The following is a 19802-nucleotide window of genomic DNA, read 5'->3' as shown; positions in this document are numbered from 1 at the left end:
TGTGTCCCGCTATGTATAAGTTCATATACATTCATCTCTGAAAATCTAACTGTGATATCTTTTTCCTGGGGAAGATCTACCCTGGCACTGTTATTTCTTCCAATAGAACTGGATCTTTATGCAACTCACATTTTTATTGCTTCCAATGCCACATTTATCACCTGTACTATTATTTATTCAAATTTTGCAATTACAAAATGTTTAAATAATCAGGAAATCAATGAACACACATATACTTACCCAGAATGAATAAAAGTTAACTTTTGGCTCTACTGGTTTGGGTTAAAGAAAAGCATATTATAGATAAATTACCTTTTTTTTTTTTTTTTACTGTTACTGCCCTCTCTTTTTTACTAGGAACATTTTTCAGCACCTAGCAATTAATGTATATTCTTCTTGCTCATGGTTTTTGACTTTTATTAAATGTATGTACAGCTAAATAAAATTGCTTTTTAGACATTATATAAATGGCATCATATACTACTTTTTCAATTCATCATATTTGTGGGCATATCCATATTGATAGAAGTTTGGTTCTTCATTTTAATTGCTATGTGGAATTTCATTACATAAACGCAGCACAATATTCCAACTAAAATGAATGAGGAGGGAATGTATGTGCTTCCCTTTAAGAATCTACATGCTTGAGTTGCTATGTAAGGACTTGGTGGCCCCTGCCAGTTTACAACTGGGCACAATTATACTCCTCTCCTTGTGGAGGAACTCAGTAGGAACAATGACTTCCTTCTGGCTCTGGAGAGTACTAAACTACAGACTAAGCAGTGTTAGCTTTATCAACAGCTGCTATTATTAATGCTTACCAAACCTGTGCTGTAACAGTCTAGTTAAAGCTGACTTTTCAGGACTCAATTTCCAGTGAAATAAAACAGAAATGGGTTTAGACAATCATTTTAACATGTACCTTAATGAATTCATATCACTTTGAGTGAGCTAGATAAAATTTTGCCAAATCCTCCCTTCTTTGCCCTCTCCTTCCCCCTGACATAGAGAATAAAAATGTATAAAGACCATACGTAGATGTGATGTGTCTTTATTATCTTTGAGATATATTATGGGGTCTAATAACTGCAGTAAGAAGGGCTTCCCACAGTTACTCAAAATGTAGTCATTGTCTAACATTTAACTATCTGATGACTAGCCATACAAAACAGCAAGTAAGTCACTCAGAACACATTTTACAATCTGAATTTTTATTGGCTACATTAGTAGGTTAAAACATGTTACGGGCTAGACTAAGTTTTTTTTTTTTTTTTTTTTTAAGGTTACCAGTTTTTTTTTTCCCTTGTTTTTAAAGGTAGCTATTTGGCTTTAATTGCTTAACACCTCCCATCCCTCAGGCTAAAGAAATTACTGCCAGGCTCTATGACACAGAACTTCAGGCTCCTCATCTCCTTTTCATTTGCAGGCCAGAGAAAAATCTGCTTTTTGAGGGATGTATTAACCTAGCCTGATCTTGGTCCTTTGCAGGAGGAATGACCTTGAATGTAGGTATGTATCGTTCTTGAGTCACTCAGTTGTCTAAAAGACTATCACTTTTACTTTGTGGCTCAGGTGACTGTTACAGTTCTCCACTAAGGGGTAAAGGAAAAGAAAAGCTCTCCAGATACTTGTCAAGCAAAACTGAAGCCTGAGCATATTGCTACAGATTACTGGGAAAATCCCCACAAAAACAGTACTTGTGGAGAACTGCCTGGAGGACGAACAGTCTGATAATGAACAGAACTGGTTTGATACTCTCCACAGATTTACTTAAGCGGAATCATTCTCTAGCCTCATACCGTTAACTTACATGATGATGTATCATGAGAAATAGCCCCATGAAACCAAGTATTGTTAAAATCACTGAGGATAGTTTTCATTTATTATAGCATTGTTTTATAAGATGGAGTTCAAAAATCTCAGTAAAATCATGAACCCACCGTTTCCAAATAATGTTTAAATGTTAGATTTTAATTTTGATAATTTTTTAAAATAGTAAGAAAAATAAAACATCTGCTTTGCAGTAATAATTCACAACTGACATTTTTATTTTTATTTTTTTTTTATCAGTTAAAAAATAAATCTTTTATTTTTTTATTTTTTTTCATTTTTCTTTTATTATTCATATGTGCATACAAGGCTTGGTTTATTTCTCCCCCCTGCCCCCACCCCCTCCCTTACCACCCACTCCACCCCCTCCCGCTCCCCCCCTCAATACCCAGCAGAAACTATTTTGCCCTTATCTCTAATTTTGTTGTAGAGAGAGTATAAGCAATAATAGGAAGGAACAAGGGGTTTTGCTGGTTGAGATAAGGATAGCTATACAGGGCATTGACTCACATTGATTTCCTGTGCGTGGGTGTTACCTTCTAGGTTAATTCTTTTTAATCTAACCTTTTCTCTAGTTCCTGGTCCCCTTTTCCTATTGGCCTCAGTTGCTTTAAGGTATCTGCTTTAGTTTCTCTGCATTAAGGGCAACAAATGCTAGCTAGTTTTTTAGGTGACAACTGACATTTTTAAATGCTAACACTTGAGTGTATACTGGGGTCTCTGGACCTTTGGATTCTTTTGCCTGGAAAAAAATCACAAAACAACTTTTTCCCTTAAAAGGATCTATTGAACTTTGAGGAACACTATATGATGGTTCCTTTTTTTCCCCCACCCCAAGTATGAGAGGGCTAGCCTACTGGTGTATGCTTATAATCCCAGCACTCAGAAGGCAGAGGCAGGAGGATAGAGAATTTGAGGCCAACCTATACTATTCAGCAAGGCTGTCTCCAAATCACTCTGCAATGGGGTTCAGGAGGTAGCTCAGTGGCAGAGCACCTGCCTAGCATGTGCAACACCCTGGATTTGACTCCCAGCACTGAAAAAGCAAACAAAAAACCAACCCCCTCCCAACCAAAAAACCACTCCCCCAAACTCAAAATACAAAACAACAAAAAAGAGAATTATGAAAAAAATTTTCATTAGTTTCAATGCCAAAAGCAGTTGTCTTCTGACGTAATTATGTTCTGTCCCATAAACACTGTGACTCAATTAAGTTTCCTGCTTTACTAGAAATATAAATACCACATTTGTGTTCTGTTTTCAGAAAAGTAGAGACCTTTTATATTCTTACTTCATTCCTGGATTCATATATTGTTTGTATTCATTCATCCAATATTCTGACTTCACAAATATTTTATAAGTTATATTTATATTATACCTGTATATATTTTTAAATGTAATTTTAAACATTTTTGGTAACAAGATAGAATATAATGAATTCTATCAAAATTTATATTGCTAAAATTAACCATCAACATTTAACATCCTCAATCTTAGACTCTGAACTAAGCCTTTAATTTTGGGGGCAAATATTTAAAAAATGAACTTTTAATGAAAACTTTACATACTTCTTTATGTGTATAAAAGTTTAATATTACATCCTTGGTAGGAATTATTATAATTTCTAGACCTGTTCAATGAGGAGGCTTTTTTCTTTTTAAAAAGTCTTATTCAAAGAACCTAGTCAATGTGACAAATCAGAGTTAATTTTATAATCAATTAAAATTGACATGGTTCTGATACAGCTTTCACCAAAATTCATGTGATGTAGACTATCACTTACATTTGTCATCTTGTCTGTTTCACATTTATCTAAATATAAAGGCATGAGAGAATCTTGCCTTTTTTTTTTAATTTTTATTTTATTCATATGTGCATACAATGTTTGGGTCATTTCTCCCCCCTTCCCCCACTCCCTCCCTCTCCCCCCTACCGCCTTGCTACCCAGCAGAAACTATTTTGCCCTTATCTCTAATTTTGTTGAAGACAGAATATAAGCAATAATAGGAAGGACCAAGGGTTTCTGCTAGTTGAGATAAGGATAGCTATACAGGGAGTTGACTCGCATTGATTTCCTGTGCATGTTCTTACCTTCTTGATAGGCACCATCTGCCATGACTAAATGAAGAATCTTGGCATAAAGATGCTGATGTTCACTTCCTAAAATATTCTGAACTATTGTTGAACAAATCTCAATATTTTCATCTTCATCTTCATGAATAGCCTGCACCAAATTTCCAAATATAAATTAATATTTGAATACTACCTGTCTCTAAATGGAGACTTCACTTACTACAAATCTAGTAACCAATAAAGATAATCATTACTTCCTTAGTGTTCAGAGTGAATTTCAAAAGTAAATTAATTCTCATTTTGCTTACCTTTACTTTTTCATAAACCTCAAAGAACTTTTCAAAGCCCATTTCTTGCTCCAGGTGAAGTCTTAGTTCCTCTAAATGATTAAAGACACTATCATAGTCACATTCGCTAGTATTCTCACCATCACTGTTATCTAAAGAAATAAATAAAAAGTTATCTTATGATTAAAAAATAATGTAATAATTCTTATACTAATACACTAAAATTCTTTGGTGAGTGAATTATGTCATTGAAGTAGACTACTTCTGCTTTAATATAATCAGTCATTACCATAATATTTGTCAATTACTGAGGTAATCTAAGCATATATAAATCTATCTTAACTAGAATGTTAATTTGGAAATTTTTTCTTTTATAGACAAACAGTAAATTGGGTTAGAATAAAATAATTTCTAGAAATGTCATTATTTAATGTTAATTTAGTAAAAATGTTAAAAGCATACTTGTTTGAGCTGCATTGAATCAACTAAAATTAACTACTATAAAGTTGATTATAACCATGGGACATAACATGAGAAGGTATACAAAAGGCAGATAATCCAAGATACATATCACAAAATTTTAGAAAAGCACTGTAAAACTAATTATTTTTGTTACTGAATAATAAGTCAAGAAATGGAAAACAAATACCATAATAAAATGCTCAGATAATCATTACCATAATGTAATGGAGAAGAAATGGAGTAACTGTCATATGAATTTGTGTGAAAAGAAAAACAATGAAGGCAGGGCAGAGACACAGAAGCATGCTTCAGTTTTAAAGGTGGAAATGGCTCTACTTGCAATGCTTGTACACACTGAAAAAGAAAAAGATTCTTAACCATGATCATGCACCTGAGTGCCATTCCTCATTTAGTGCGCTCTCACTGCTCGGATTGTCTTCCTCATCTGCCACATCTGTCCCATTTGCAGTCTGCTCTACATCACTGTTCTTTAAGACGGACTCTTCCTCCTCGCTGTATTCTTCACCAGGTTGTTCCCTAAGCAACTGCTCCATTGAGGCCTGAAGCTCCTGTAAATCTGTGTCAGTTTCTTCAAACACTCTGAGATTTAAAACATTAAACATCACTAAAACTTCATCTTAGTTTGAAATGTTACTTCAACTTAAAACATATGCAATTTCTTCTACTTAACAGTATTATTATAGATAAAAATAAGTCTGAACAAATTTATATGCTTTTGAACCAAGGAAACAAATATGCATATAATTGAAAAATACAGCTTGTGACACTTATTCATTCTGGAATTCTTGCTTAAAATGGATCTGATTTAAGACACCGTTTGACAAAATGGATTAAAAAAGAAGATCCAACAATTTGTTGCTTACAGGAGACTCATCTCACCGACAGAAATAAGCATATGCTTAGGATGAAAGGCTGGAAGAAGATTTACCAAGCCAATGGCCCCCGAAAACAAGCAGGAGTAGCAATACTTATCTCTGACAAAGTAGACTTCAAACCTACATTGATCAAATGAGATAAAGAAGGACATTCCATACTAATAAAAGGGGAAATAGACCAAAAGGAAATAATAATCATCAATCTGTACGCACCCAATGTCAACGCACCCAATTTCATCAAACATACCCTGAAAGACCTAAAAGCATATATTAACTCCAACACAGTGGTTGTGGGAGACTTTAACACTCCATTATCATCAATAGATAGGTCATCCAAACAAAAACTCAATAAAGAAATCCAAGATCTAAAATATGCAATAGATCAAGTGGACCTAGTAGATGTCTACAGAACATTTCATCCAACCTCTACACAATATACATTCTTTTCAGCAGCCCATGGAACCTTCTCCAAAATAGATCATATCCTAGGGCACAAAGCAAGCCTCAGCAAATACAAGAAAATAGAAATAATACCATGCATACTATCTGACCACAATGCAGTAAAAGTAGAACTCAACAACAAAAGTAAAGACAAAAAACATGCAAACAGCTGGAAACTAAATAACTCATTACTTAATGAAGAATGGATCATCGATGCAATAAAAGACGAAATTAAAAAGTTCCTAGAAGTCAATGAAAATGAACACACAACCTACCGGAACCTATGGGACACAGCTAAGGCAGTCTTGAGAGGAAAGTTTATAGCCATGAGTGCATATATTAAAAAGATTGAAAGATCCCAAATCAATGACCTAATGATACATCTCAAACTCCTAGAAAAACAAGAACAAGCAAATCCCAAAACAAATAGAAGGAGAGAAATAATAAAAATAAGAGCTGAAATCAACGAAATAGAAACCAAAAAAACCATACAAAGAATTAATGAAACAAAAAGTTGGTTCTTTGAAAAAATAAACAAGATCGATAGACCCCTGGCAAACCTGACTAAAATGAGGAGAGAAAAAACCCAAATTAGTAGAATCAGGAATGCAAAAGGGGAGATAACAACAAACACCATGGAAGTCCAGGAAATCATCAGAGACTACTTTGAGAACCTATATTCAAATAAATTTGAAAATCTAAAAGAAATGGATAGATTTCTAGATACATATGATCATCCAAAACTGAACCAAGAGGAAATTAATCACCTGAATAGTCCTATAACACAAAATGAAATTGAAGCAGCAATCAAGAGTCTCCCCAAAAAGAAAAGTCCAGGACCTGATGGATTCTCTGCTGAATTCTATCAGACCTTTAAAGAAGAACTGATACCAACCCTCCTTAAACTGTTCCATGAAATAGAAAGGGAAGGAAAACTGCCAAACACATTTTATGAAGCCAGTATTACACTTATCCCAAAACCAGGCAAAGACACCTCCAAAAAGGAGAACTATAGGCCAATCTCCTTAATGAACATTGATGCAAAAATCCTCAACAAAATAATGGCAAATCGAATTCAGCAACACATCAAAAAGATCATTCATCACGACCAGGTAGGCTTCATCCCAGGGATGCAGGGGTGGTTCAACATACGAAAATCAATAAACGTAATAAACCACATTAACAGAAGCAAAGACAAAAACCACTTGATCATCTCAATAGATGCAGAAAAAGCCTTTGATAAGATCCAACATCATTTCATGATAAAAGCTCTAAGAAAACTAGGAATAGAAGGAAAGTTCCTCAACATTATAAAAGCTATATATGACAAACCTACAGCCAGCATTATACTTAACGGAGAAAAATTAAAACCATTCCCTCTAAAATCAGGAACCAGACAAGGATGCCCACTATCTCCACTCCTATTCAACATAGTACTGGAATTCCTAGCCAGAGCAATTAGGCAAGAAGAAGGAATAAAAGGAATACAAATAGGTAAAGAAACTGTCAAAATATCCCTATTTGCAGACGACATGATCCTATACCTTAAAGACCCAAAAAACTCTACTCAGAAGCTTCTAGACATCATCAATAGCTATAGCAAAGTAGCAGGATATAAAATCAACATAGAAAAATCATTAGCATTTCTATACACTAACAATGAGCAAACGGAAAAAGAATGTATGAAAACAATTCCATTTACAATAGCCTCAAACAAAATCAAATACCTAGGTGTAAACCTAACAAAAGATGTGAAAGACCTCTACAAGGAAAACTATACACTTCTGAAGAAAGAGATTGAGGAAGACTACAGAAAGTGGAGAGATCTCCCATGCTCATGGATTGGTAGAATCAACATAGTAAAAAGTCGATACTCCCAAAAGTAATCTACATGTTTAATGCAATTCCCATCAAAATTCCAATGACATTCATTAAAGAGATTGAAAAATCTACTGTTAAATTTATATGGAAACACAAGAGGCCACGAATAGCCAAGGCAATACTCAGTCAAAAGAACAATGCAGGAGGTATCACAATACCTGACTTCAAACTATATTACAAAGCAGTAACAATAAAAACAGCATGGTACTGGCACAAAAACAGACATGAAGACCAGTGGAACAGAATAGAGGATCCAGATATGAAGCCACACAACTATAAGCAACTTATCTTTGACAAAGGAGCTAAAAATATACGATGGAGAAATAGCAGCCTCTTCAACAAAAACTGCTGGGAAAACTGGTTAGCAGTCTGCAAAAAACTGAAACTAGATCCATGTATATCACCCTATACCAAGATTAACTCAAAATGGATCAAGGATCTTAATATCAGACCCCAAACTCTTAAGTTGATACAAGAAAGAGTAGGAAATACTCTGGAGTTAGTAGGTATAGGTAAGAACTTTCTCAATGAAACCCCAGCAGCACAGCAACTAAGAGATAGCATAGATAAATGGGACCTCATAAAACTAAAAAGCTTCTGTTCATCAAAAGAAATGGTCTCTAAACTGAAGAGAACACCCACAGAGTGGGAGAAAATATTTGCCAATTATACATCAGACAAAGGACTGATAACCAGAATATACAGGGAACTTAAAAAACTAAATTCTCCCAAAACTAATGAACCAATAAAGAAATGGGCAGGTGAACTAAACAGAACTTTCTCAAAAGAAGAAATTCAAATGGCCAGAAAACACATGAAAAAATGCTCACCATCTCTAGCAATAAAGGAAATGCAAATTAAAACCACACTAAGATTCCACCTCACCCCTGTTAGAATAGCCATCATCAGCAACACCACCAACAACAGGTGTTGGCGAGGATGCGGGGAAAAAGGAACCCTCTTACACTGTTGGTGGGAATGTAGACTAGTACAACCACTCTGGAAAAAAATTTGGAGGCTACTTAAAAAGCTGGACATCGATCTACCATTTGATCCAGCAATACCACTCTTGGGGATATACCCAAAAGACTGTAACTCCAGAGGCACCTGCACATCCATGTTTATTGCAGCACTATTCACAATAGCCAAGTTATGGAAACAGCCAAGATGCCCCACCACTGACGAATGGATTAAGAAAATGTGGTATCTATACACAATGGAATTTTATGCAGCCATGAAGAAGAACGAAATGTTATCATTCGCTGGTAAATGGATGGAATTGGAGAACATCATTCTGAGTGAGGTTAGCCTGGCTCAAAAGACCAAAAATCGTATGTTCTCCCTCATATGTGGACATTAGATCAAGGGCAAACACAACAAGGGGATTGGACTATGAGCACATGATAAAAGCGAGAGCACACAAGGGAGGGGTGAGGATAGGTAAGACACCTAAAAAACCAGCTAGCATTTGTTGCCCTTAATGCAGAGAAACTAAAGCAGATACCTTAAAGCAACTGAGGCCAATAGGAAAAGGGGACCAGGAACTAGAGAAAAGGTTAGATCAAAAAGAGTTAACCTAGAAGGTAACACCCACGCACAGGAAATCAATGTGAGTCAATGCCCTGTATAGCTATCCTTATCTCAACCAGCAAAACCCCTTGTTCCTTCCTATTATTGCTTATACTCTCTCTACAACAAAATTAGAGATAAGGGCAAAATAGTTTCTGCTGGGTATTGAGGGGGGGAGCGGGAGGGGGTGGAGTGGGTGGTAAGGGAGGGGGTGGGGGCAGGGGGGAGAAATGAACCAAGCCTTGTATGCACATATGAATAATAAAAGAAAAATGAAAAAAAAAATGGATCTGATTTGCCAAAGATAATCACCTAACCATAAATATTATTCATAGCTTGAATTCTGATGCCATGTTTTGATTTTTTTTCCTTTGTGGTGCTGGGATCAAACTCATGGCCTTGTGCATGCTAGGTAAGTACTCTACTATTATTCTATGTTTTGATATTTTAAAGGGCAGACTAATGATGTTTTTTGCTTGCTTTTTAAACCAATAGTTACTAGTCAAATATCTTAGGTACTTTTGGAAGTTCATAAAATCTTTGTGTGATATATAATAGTTGTACACTATATGAAAGATTTCCTTGTAAATTCTCATTGGGCATTTAATTTTTTTTTTTTTGGTGGGACTAGAGTTTGAACTCAGGGCTTCACACTTGCAAAGCAGGTACTCTACCATTTGAGCCATACCTACAGTTCATTTTGCTCTAGTTATTTTGGAGATGGGTGGGTCTCCTGAACTATACTGGGGCTGGCCTCCAACCTTGATCCTTCTGATTTTAGCCTCCCATGAGCCACTGGTGCCTGGTGGGTATTTTAATTTTTTAAAGATGGAAATACTTAAGGAATTATATTTTCAGATTTATAGCATAATTCAGAAATGGTCACTAGAAACCTTATCTTTAGTTTTTTTTTGGGGTGGACGGGGTTGAAACTCAGGGCTTCACGCTTGCTAGGCAGGTGCTCTACTATCACTTGAGTAACTATGACGGCCCTTTCTTGTGTTGGATTTTTTCAAGATAGAGTGAACTATTTGCCTGGGCTGGCTTTGAATTGTCATCCTTCTGATCTCTGCCTCCTGAGAAGCTAGGATTACAGGTGTGACCCACCAGCACCCGGTTTTAGGTGCATATTCTTGAAAATGCTTTAAAAATATTTAAATAAACTTTTCTGTGTAATTAAAATATACTAAGTACCATAATCTTCACTGGACAACCTTGTTTTCAAGGAATCGGTCAGGGTATAACTCTATGGGATTATGAATACTGAATAAACTAATTTATACAAATACTACCTAATACTTATATAGTACTTTTATCCTATTGCTTAAATTTATTCACCTGAAACTCATATTAGAGATATGGAAAGTGTGAATCAAAGTATTTAAATGACTTGTTCAAGGATATACCATCAATAAATGGCAAAGTGTTGAACTCTAAGTCTTTGACCACTTCTATAGTACCCAAGAAATATACTTACAGGCTTGTCTCTTATGATTTGCTTTTTTCTTATAGAGTGGCACAGAGATAGAAATGGTTGTAAACTAATTGTTAATAAATGAGGTTTTAGATAATGAAGATATCTGTGATTACGTACCCAAGTTGAAATTCATGTACCAGAAAAGCAATGTTAAACAAGGCACAAGGGCTGATAATGGCCTTTCTGAAAGTTCAGACTCAACTCAAGCAAACAAATATTTATTGAAGAACTAAATTATGAATGGTTCTATCCAAGACCCTGAATACAAGTTACATTAACAGAAACAGAAAATAGTCTTTCATGAAGAGGTATCTTTATTTTGTACTTATGTACACAAACTCCAGCAATTTGAGTTTATAGCAACTAACAGAAAAACAAAGCGTCTTTTCAGAATGAGAGAGTAAGTCTTATCTTTTGGATCACTATGCTAGTAATATTTCCCATGCACAAGCCTAATTTCCCATGCACATGTGCTATACACTATTACTATGATGACTAAACATTGACCTGTGGATAACATCTGCAAGTGTCTAGCCTAGAGGAGTTAATGCCCATTGCATGTGGACTCAAGTAAGTGAAGCTGCTGAGATTGCCATCATAGGAAAAGTGTGAGAAGATCATAATCTTTTATGATATGCACACTCAAAAAACTCTTCAAGGTACTTTAAAATCTGGTCTTGGTTTCACTTTTTAGTTTGACTTTCTTATTATAAACTCTTGAATAAGGTGTGGAACACAACTTCCAAAGACAGAGACAGCACTTTTAAAAATAACTTAGTTTTCAGAGTTTTTCAGTTAATACTGAGGGTTTCTAACTTAAATTTCAAAATCAAATCTACTCATCAACTAGTAATTAAAAGAATATAACCAATAAATAAAGTATAATAAACCACAAACAAGCTATGATTCAGCTAGAAATTAATGATTTTGTTTACATTTTGGGAAAAAAAAAAACCTGTTACCTAGCACTTTGTCAACCATAAAGTGCTGAATGTCTTGTGTTTATCAACAGCTATTAAAAACATAAAACTAAAGTATTTAATGACCATGGTCAAATAGAAAAATTAAAGCTAGAAAGGCAGTTTTTCCTCCAAATTGTGAGAACACTAGTAAAATCCACAGAACTCTATGAAAATGGAAAAAAAGAGTACAAGCTTTTAAAAATGAAGTTTCATTAGAAACTTAAAATGAATGAAGGCAGGCTTAAGAACATACAAAAAAAAAATTCCAATAAAATGTGTTAGATGGAATGATCCTGGATCATGCATTATGGCAGGAAAAATTATTAGATGATATAATGCATGGAAACAAGAGTTTTCTATAAAGGCAGAGGTAAAAAGCAGACAAAAACAATCATGAAGTAAATCATACAAATTTTAATGTTTTGTAAATTATTCTCAGAGTGACTTGAATACACTGTATTTTTTTCTTCTTTTTTGGGTGGGGGACAGTCCTGTGGATAAAACCCAAGGCCTCACACATGCTAGAAAAGAATTCTACCACTGAGCTCTATCCCCAGGCCAACCCTGTACTTTTTATTTGCGGTGCTGGGGTTTGAACTCAGGGCCTTCAACTTGAGCCACTCCACCAGCCCTTTTTGGTGATGGAATTTGTTGAGATAGGGTCTCGTGAACTATTTGCCCAGGCTGGCTTTGAACTATGATCCTCCTGATGTCTGCCTCCTGAGTAGCTGGGATTACAGGTGTCAGCCACTGGCACCCAGCATAACCCTGTACCTTTTCAAGCACTTTATTCCAGGCTACTATGATTTTATTTCCCAAAAAAGTTTGTAGCATTTATCTGAGGGGCTGAAAGGGTAAGAAGGTAAAGGAGGATTCTTATTTGAGGGGCCTTCATTCCCCCCTGAATTCTGGATTCCTCATGAATCACAAAGAAATGAAATTTGTGAAAGCTCTCAAATTACATGCAACACACACACACACAGATTAAATCCCTCTCCTTCACCTCACATAAATAAAACAACTAGTCTACCTCCTCATTGATATGGCCTTGAAATCAAACATGGTGAAAGATAGATGTGGATTTTCTGGTCATTTTCCTGGGAAAGTGTAGAGTGTTAGCTATTTGATGATTTTACATTGCAATCCTTATGTCATGTGGTATTCTGCCTATTAAGCAGTCATTATTCTGCTAAAATTCATTCATTTAACAAATATTTATTAAGCACTCCCTATACAGGCCAGTGTGTTGGATACTCAGTGGTGAATAAAACACTGAACACAAATTAAAACCATTTTCTTCTGTTCTTCAAATGAGGAAGAGAATTAAGTTACTAAACTATTTAGAGATAGACTTATATTATCAAAATTTGCGTGACTAAACTTTAAGTAAGTTGTAATAAGTTATAAGAGTAGTAAAAATTCAGCTACAGATCATTTTTTACAATTGTCTGGATATGTCACTGGAACTTTTAAAAAATTATTAATTCAGAAGTTGCCTTAATGCTAGCATTGATTAATGTTAGTTTTTATAGATGACAACATGCTTACATGTCTTCAGAATCAGAAGGCCTTTCTTTAATGGGCTCATCTTCAATTTCATCTATTTCAAGATTGTCTTGATGAGCATCTCCTACAGTTGGAACATCCATCAGGGTTCTGAACAGCTTTGAGAGATCTGGAAGTGAACATGTCCTCAACATCTAAAAAAAATTGACAGATTACTTATGAAGTTAGGAGAATTAAAAAAATGAGAGAGAAAATTAGAGCTAATAATTATTATATATAACTCATATATTTAGAATTAGAGGGTTCAAAGGTGACTTGCTCAAGTTTAGAAACTAATTTTCTTAAATTTCAGGTACTTTTTCATAGAGGAAACTAAACTTATGAGTTATGATTGCATTTTAACACACAGAAATTCACTTAAGTCACCTTTAAAAGGCAAGAATGGCCTGAAATTGAAAATCTGTCAGAAATCAGGCAGTGCTAGAAACTATCCATTCTGTCCTTGTCACTGAGGGCCCATACTGTGCCTCCTTCATGGTATTCCATGGTATTTCTAGGTAGTCCTCTCGCCTTCCTATGATCTACTCTCTCCATACAATCTTGCTGAAATGCTGAAGTAAGTTCTTGGAAGCATGGTAAAGCACAATCACAAACAACTGGCAAAGCTTTGCATCACTTAATCATTCACAGGAGTTGCTGGCTAGCTAACAAGGTTAAATCAGAGGCCTTAAGTCATTGTAAAGAGAAGCCTATCACTGCTTCCCTAGGCATGGGACTGTTAGTGGAGTCTTCTGGTATCAATGCTTAGACTCACTTATGAAAACACTTATGAAAGAAAGCAGCCAATTCTGTTGAAAAAAAACCCCAACAAAACAATGCACATTTGAGGTGTTGACGATTTAAATTTGTGTTGGATAGCACCAGCTTGCCAGCCTTTCAATGCTTACAGTGTGATGAACAGACAGGGAACTATCTATGTAAGTCTTTGGGTTGGGGTAATCCTAAAGGAATCTGTGAAATTTGAAACATGACTACTAAGGTCCTTGATAAGAACTCCACATCAGATGGAAGACTTTGAAGAAAATACAATGTTTAGCATATTAGTAGAAATTTATATATTTGCCAATTTTATTAGTACAACTTAGTTCTGAGAATAAAGAATAAATTCCTATTATTTGGATATAATTTACAAATTATACACTCAAGGAAAAGTGATTATTAAAATTGGTGAAATTAATAAGATGATAAACTGCTTGTGAAAGCACTTAATAAGGTATTGAAAGTATTTCTTTTGCTGATTTCACACTGCCAGCAGCATTTGCACTTGACTTGTTTATTATTTTACGGTTTAAACATATAAGCCAGAAGGTAAAATGGGCACCCAGTAACAATTTCCCCAGGTAATTGCTAAACAGCAAAAGACAATAGATTAATGTGATTTGAAGAGAAACCGTGAATAGACACCTAAACAACTAGGGTCAAGAATGTAAAACAGGTCATGTTAAGGGAAAGGGTACTGGTGGAAAGGGGAGGGTAGATGAAGAAAGTAAAGAGGGTGAATATGGTTGATGTACTTCCTATACAAGTATGACTATGGAACACTGAAACCTGCTGAAATCACCATAAGAAGGGGAATGGTGTAGGAGGGAGAATAATGGGGGGGATGAACCAATTTGTGGCATAATACATGTATATATAGAAATGTCCACAATGAAATCCTCAGTATAAAAAAGAAAAAGAAAACAGCAACATGTACTAGATACCTAAACTTGAGGGGATGATACAAAAGGATGTAATTTTTTTTAAGGCTGAGAAAAATTTTAGTTAGCCCTCGTAAAATCATCTCAATTTTAGTTTATTCTTCTTACTAATTAAAATAACTTTCATAACCTGTCATAAAATGGTACAGTAAGAACAAAATTTCAAATGGTCATGAAATTTGACAACCTACAGGTTTGTTAACTTGTTACAACCAATCTGACTTTGTCTCAGTTGGATAAACTTTTTATATTCAATATATTTATATATATAAATATATATAAATATATTTATATATATTTATATTACAGACTTTATGTTTTAAATAGAATCTTTACCTTCAGCCAAAAAAAATCTCATGTAAGAACCCCATCAGATCTGCCATACTTAGGAGGTAGAGATCAGAGAATCATGGCTTGAGGGCAGCCCAGGCAAAAAGTTCACAAGACTCCATCTTAACCAACAGAAAGCTGGGCAGTGGTGAACACCTGTCATCCTAGCTATGCAGAGAAATATAAATAGAGGGATTGTGGTTCAGGGTGGCCTGGACATAAAGCAAGACCCTATCTCAAAAATAACCAAAGCAAAAAGGGCTGGTGGCGTGGCTTATGACTGGGCACCAGCCTGGTAAACACTGAGTCCTGAGTTCAAACCCCAATACCACCAAAAGAAAAAAAAAATACTCCTCAAAAACCCTATCAGTTTTTTTTTTTTTTTGTGCTGGGCATGGAACCCAGGCTCCAAGGCATGCTAAATACTTACTCCAACATTGGGCTACACTCCAGACTTCCTTTTAGTTCTGTAATTTTGATTCTGATTTTTTCATGTTGTTTAAACTACATGCTATAGATATTCACAGAATGATATCTTGCTGAAAATATTAGCTCACATATAATATATTGCCTTGGCATCTTATTTCACACAAGATCTCTTTTTGTTCCCTCTAGATTCTTTGTGTCATAATTTACCCAGCTAACATTTAATACCATTAGAAAATCAAGCAGGAGAGCATATTTAAGAAAATTTATTATTTCTAAAATGTGTGTTTTGTTAGTTTTTATTGTTTAGTTTATTTTTCTAAAAAATAAAAAGAACAGGGCTGGCCATGGTGGATCATGCCTGTAATTCCAGCTAGTAGGAGGCACAGGTAGGAAGATGGTGGTCTGAGGTTGGCCCTAGGCAAAAATGTGAGACCCTATCTGAAAAATAACTAAAAGGAAAAAAGGGCTGGGGGCATCATGGCTCAAGTGGCAGAGGGTATGAGGCCCAGATTCAAATCCCAGTAAATGGGGAGTGGGGGAAAAAAGAGTGGGGGGGAAGAGTGGAGAAAAAGAGGAAAGGGAGAGGGAGAGAAGGAAGGAATGAAGATAATTACTAGCTTCATTAAGAATTTCACATCAAATTCTATTTCAAAGAATTGTTAACTTGCCTTTTTATTTTTAAAATTTTTCATATAGTTATACTATTTCATAGTATGGATCCATTTGTTTAGTCTATGTTTATGACAATTCAATTGTAATACTGCTTCCTCAAAATAGCTTCTATAAATATTTCACTTCAACCCATAAACCAGGTTAAAAATGAATTTAAAACAACTGATATTGCCAGGTGTGGTTGCTCATGCCTTTAATTCTAGTCACTTTGGAGGTGGAGATGGGCAGGATAGTGGCTTGAAGTGAACCCAGGCAAAAATACAAGACCTTCTCTTAAAAATAACAAAAGCAAATTATGAACACTTACCAAAGGCAAAAATTATGGATATTATTTAAGAATGGATACATGAGCAAATCAAAAGAACTGACATTAAAGGTACATGTACTATTTATGAATTCTACATGAATTTTTTTCCCACTCTGCATTTTTTTTTTTGGTAGTACAGGGTTTGAACTCAGGGCCTTGTGCTTGCTGGGTAAACCCTCTACCACTTGAGCCACACCTCCAGCCCCTACTCTGCATTTTCTATAATAAGAAATTCTCAAGTTTTTATACAGATCACTCTACTCCCCAGAAGGGAAAAGTTTCATCACAATACTCATCTGGTCTCTTTCCACCCCTTATTCACAATCCTTTTCAGTGAGGCAGAATGAGCTGACTGAAGACACTGATTATACAATAGTGCCCACCTTTTCCTCCCTTTCCTAGATCTGCCTGTCATTAAGTGTGCAGATCTTGCTCCCCTTTTCCTGCCTGGTGGGAATACACATAGGTCAGGCCTAACCCTGCCTTCTGAGGACAAGATGGGTCTAACATCCAGCTTCCCAAAAACTGGAGCTTAGACAGTGTATATAAAACTCATTGTGGGTTAAGGAAGTTTGTTTTGCAGACTCTATGGCTGTCTAAGGATTAGTCATTGCAAACAAATACTGAGCACCACAATTTATGTAAGGTCTAAGCCAGATTTTCTAGCCAACATCGCCTCCACCCCAAACTCCTCCCCCAACTCCTCCTCCCTCAGCAACCCAATGCCAACGAGCCCACACACACTCGAAATGGGAACTCTTACTCAGAAACTCCTTAAGCAGGGCTCCCGTTACAAGAAGTGTCGGGGCCCGAGGGATCAATTTGTGTTCATGTGCTCTTCACCATAAAGGCTTTCCAATGTGTAGAGAAAAGTTGTGGTACATTGAAGATGCAGACAAATTTACAGTTGAGTTTCAGACCCTGGCATTAGGGTTTGATCTTACTTGGAGGGATGCTCAGTTCCTCCTGGCCAACTGTTGCACTTCTACAAAAAGGAAAAATTTTTGCTGCTGCCCATAGAGAGGCAGATGAAACCTTTGCTAGGGATCACACAGGCCAACATCCAGGGGATGTCACTGTCCCAGTGACTGAGTCTCATTGGGATTACAATACTCCAGGAGGGATGCAGAGGAGGACCCACATGTTAAGAGGCCATCCTTCATGGAACGAAAACAGGAGCCACAAAGCCTATGAATTATAACAAGGTCAAAGTAATCATTCAAAAGAAAGAGGAAAATCCTATAGCCTTTTATGATAGGCTAGAAGAAGCCTTTAGAAAATATACTACTCTTGATCCTGAGTCTATTGAAGGGGCTGCCCTCCTAACAACCATTTTGTCAATCAATAGGCCTCAGACATTAGACGAAAGCTTCAGAAGCTAAATCCAGGACTCCTAACCAACAAAACTCAGTTGGTAGATATTCCCTTTTAGGTCTTTAACAACTGTGACCTGGAAAAGGAAAGGAAGGAACAAAGTAAGGAAAGAAGACAAGTGAAACTTATGGTGGCTGCAATTGGGGTTGTCCCCAATGCCCAAAAGACATCCTCAGACAATAAGGACAGAAAACTACCCTACTTCAAATGCAAGAAGCTGGGGCACATGGTGAGGAACTTCCCAGAGTCACTCCAGGGATCCTGTCATGAATGCTTCAAAACAGGAGGTTACCATTGGCTCTGGAGGATGGACTGTCCCTGTTTCCAGAGAGGGGCCAGGTCAAACCAAGACTCTGGGTACACTGGCTGAAGCTGCACATGACTGAGGAGGCCTGGAGTGCTCTCAACAGCCCCCACATAAGCTTGTCATCACTTATGAGGAAACTCTGTTGTCCTTGAAGTCTTGGGTGGACAAATTCTATTTCTTATTGATACGAAGCGCATTACTCTGTTATCCTTGCTTTTGCAGGAAAGCTTTCCTCTCAGGCCGCAATTGTGGTAGGAGTTGTTGGAAAAAATCAAATTAAAAACTTCACTCCTCCCCTCCCTTGCCGTACTGAAACTCAGTTTTTTATGCATAGATTTCTTATAGTCCCTGGTTGCCCTGCTCCACTCCTGGGCTGGGACATAATGAAAAAATTGGGTGTGGTCCTGGTAATGTGCCATTTGCCAGGACTCCTAACGCTTCAAAAAGGACCCACGAGGGTCCATAAAATTCCCTTAGAAGTGGGCCAAGTAAGCTCCTCTACTTGATACGATGGGAAACCAGGAAGGGCAAAAACAGCTATCCTTGTTAAGATACAGCTCAAAGACCCCAACTACTACCCCAGTTGTAGGCAATATCCTCTTAAGCAAGAGGATTATTAAAAAGTTTTTAAAAACATGGACTGGTTAAAACCTTGCCAATCACCCCATAACTTTACTATCTTACCTATAGTAAAACCAATAGGAGAATATAGGATGGTATAAAATCTGTGATTGGTAAACAAGGCTATGGTTCCCATTCAGCCTCTAGTGGCTGATCCATATACCATCCTATCCCAATACCTGAAGACAGTAAATGGTTCACAGTCTTGGACTTAAAGGATGCCTTCTTTACCATCCCCTTGCACCAAGACTCCAATACCTTTTTGCTTTGGAGTGGGAAGATCCCTTTACTAGAGAAAGACCACTGTATACATGGATGGTACTGCTCCAGGGATTTCAAGATAGCCCTCACCTGTTTGCCAGGGCATTGAGAAAGAACTTGAGACCTTCAGATTGAAAAAGAGGGATTTCTTCAATATGTAGATGACCTTCTGATCTTTTAGTCCAACCAAGATATTTCCAATCCAACACCATTTTTGTTCTTAATTTCTTAGCTGATAGGAGATATAAAATCTCAAAGAGCAAGGCCCAAATCTTCTTACAGAAAGTCCATTGTCTAGGCTACATCCTTACCTCTGGGGTCTGAAGGCTGTTCAAGCTGAAAGACTAGGGCCATCTG

General features: G+C 36.4%; 1 protein-coding gene across 15 annotated transcripts in view; it reads right to left on the bottom strand.

Moving 5' to 3' along the window:
• The window catches only part of Nek1 (NIMA related kinase 1), a 239241-nt gene that overhangs the window by 2090 nt on the left and 217349 nt on the right, over window positions 1-19802 (bottom strand). For all 15 annotated transcript variants that reach the window (XM_074054990.1, XM_074054995.1, XM_074054992.1 and 12 more), the window contains 4 exons: window positions 13427-13578; window positions 5044-5252; window positions 4212-4342; window positions 3922-4054 (listed from right to left, as the gene is read on the bottom strand). In XM_074054990.1, coding sequence (XP_073911091.1) covers window positions 3922-4054; window positions 4212-4342; window positions 5044-5252; window positions 13427-13578 — 625 coding nt within the window. The remainder of the gene's footprint in view (window positions 1-3921; window positions 4055-4211; window positions 4343-5043; window positions 5253-13426; window positions 13579-19802) is intronic.

This window comes from Castor canadensis, chromosome 14, assembly GCF_047511655.1.
Source record: "Castor canadensis chromosome 14, mCasCan1.hap1v2, whole genome shotgun sequence".
NCBI lineage: Eukaryota > Metazoa > Chordata > Mammalia > Rodentia > Castoridae > Castor > Castor canadensis.
Note: the sequence above shows the minus strand (reverse complement) of the source record. Positions and strands in the feature narration are given on the sequence as shown.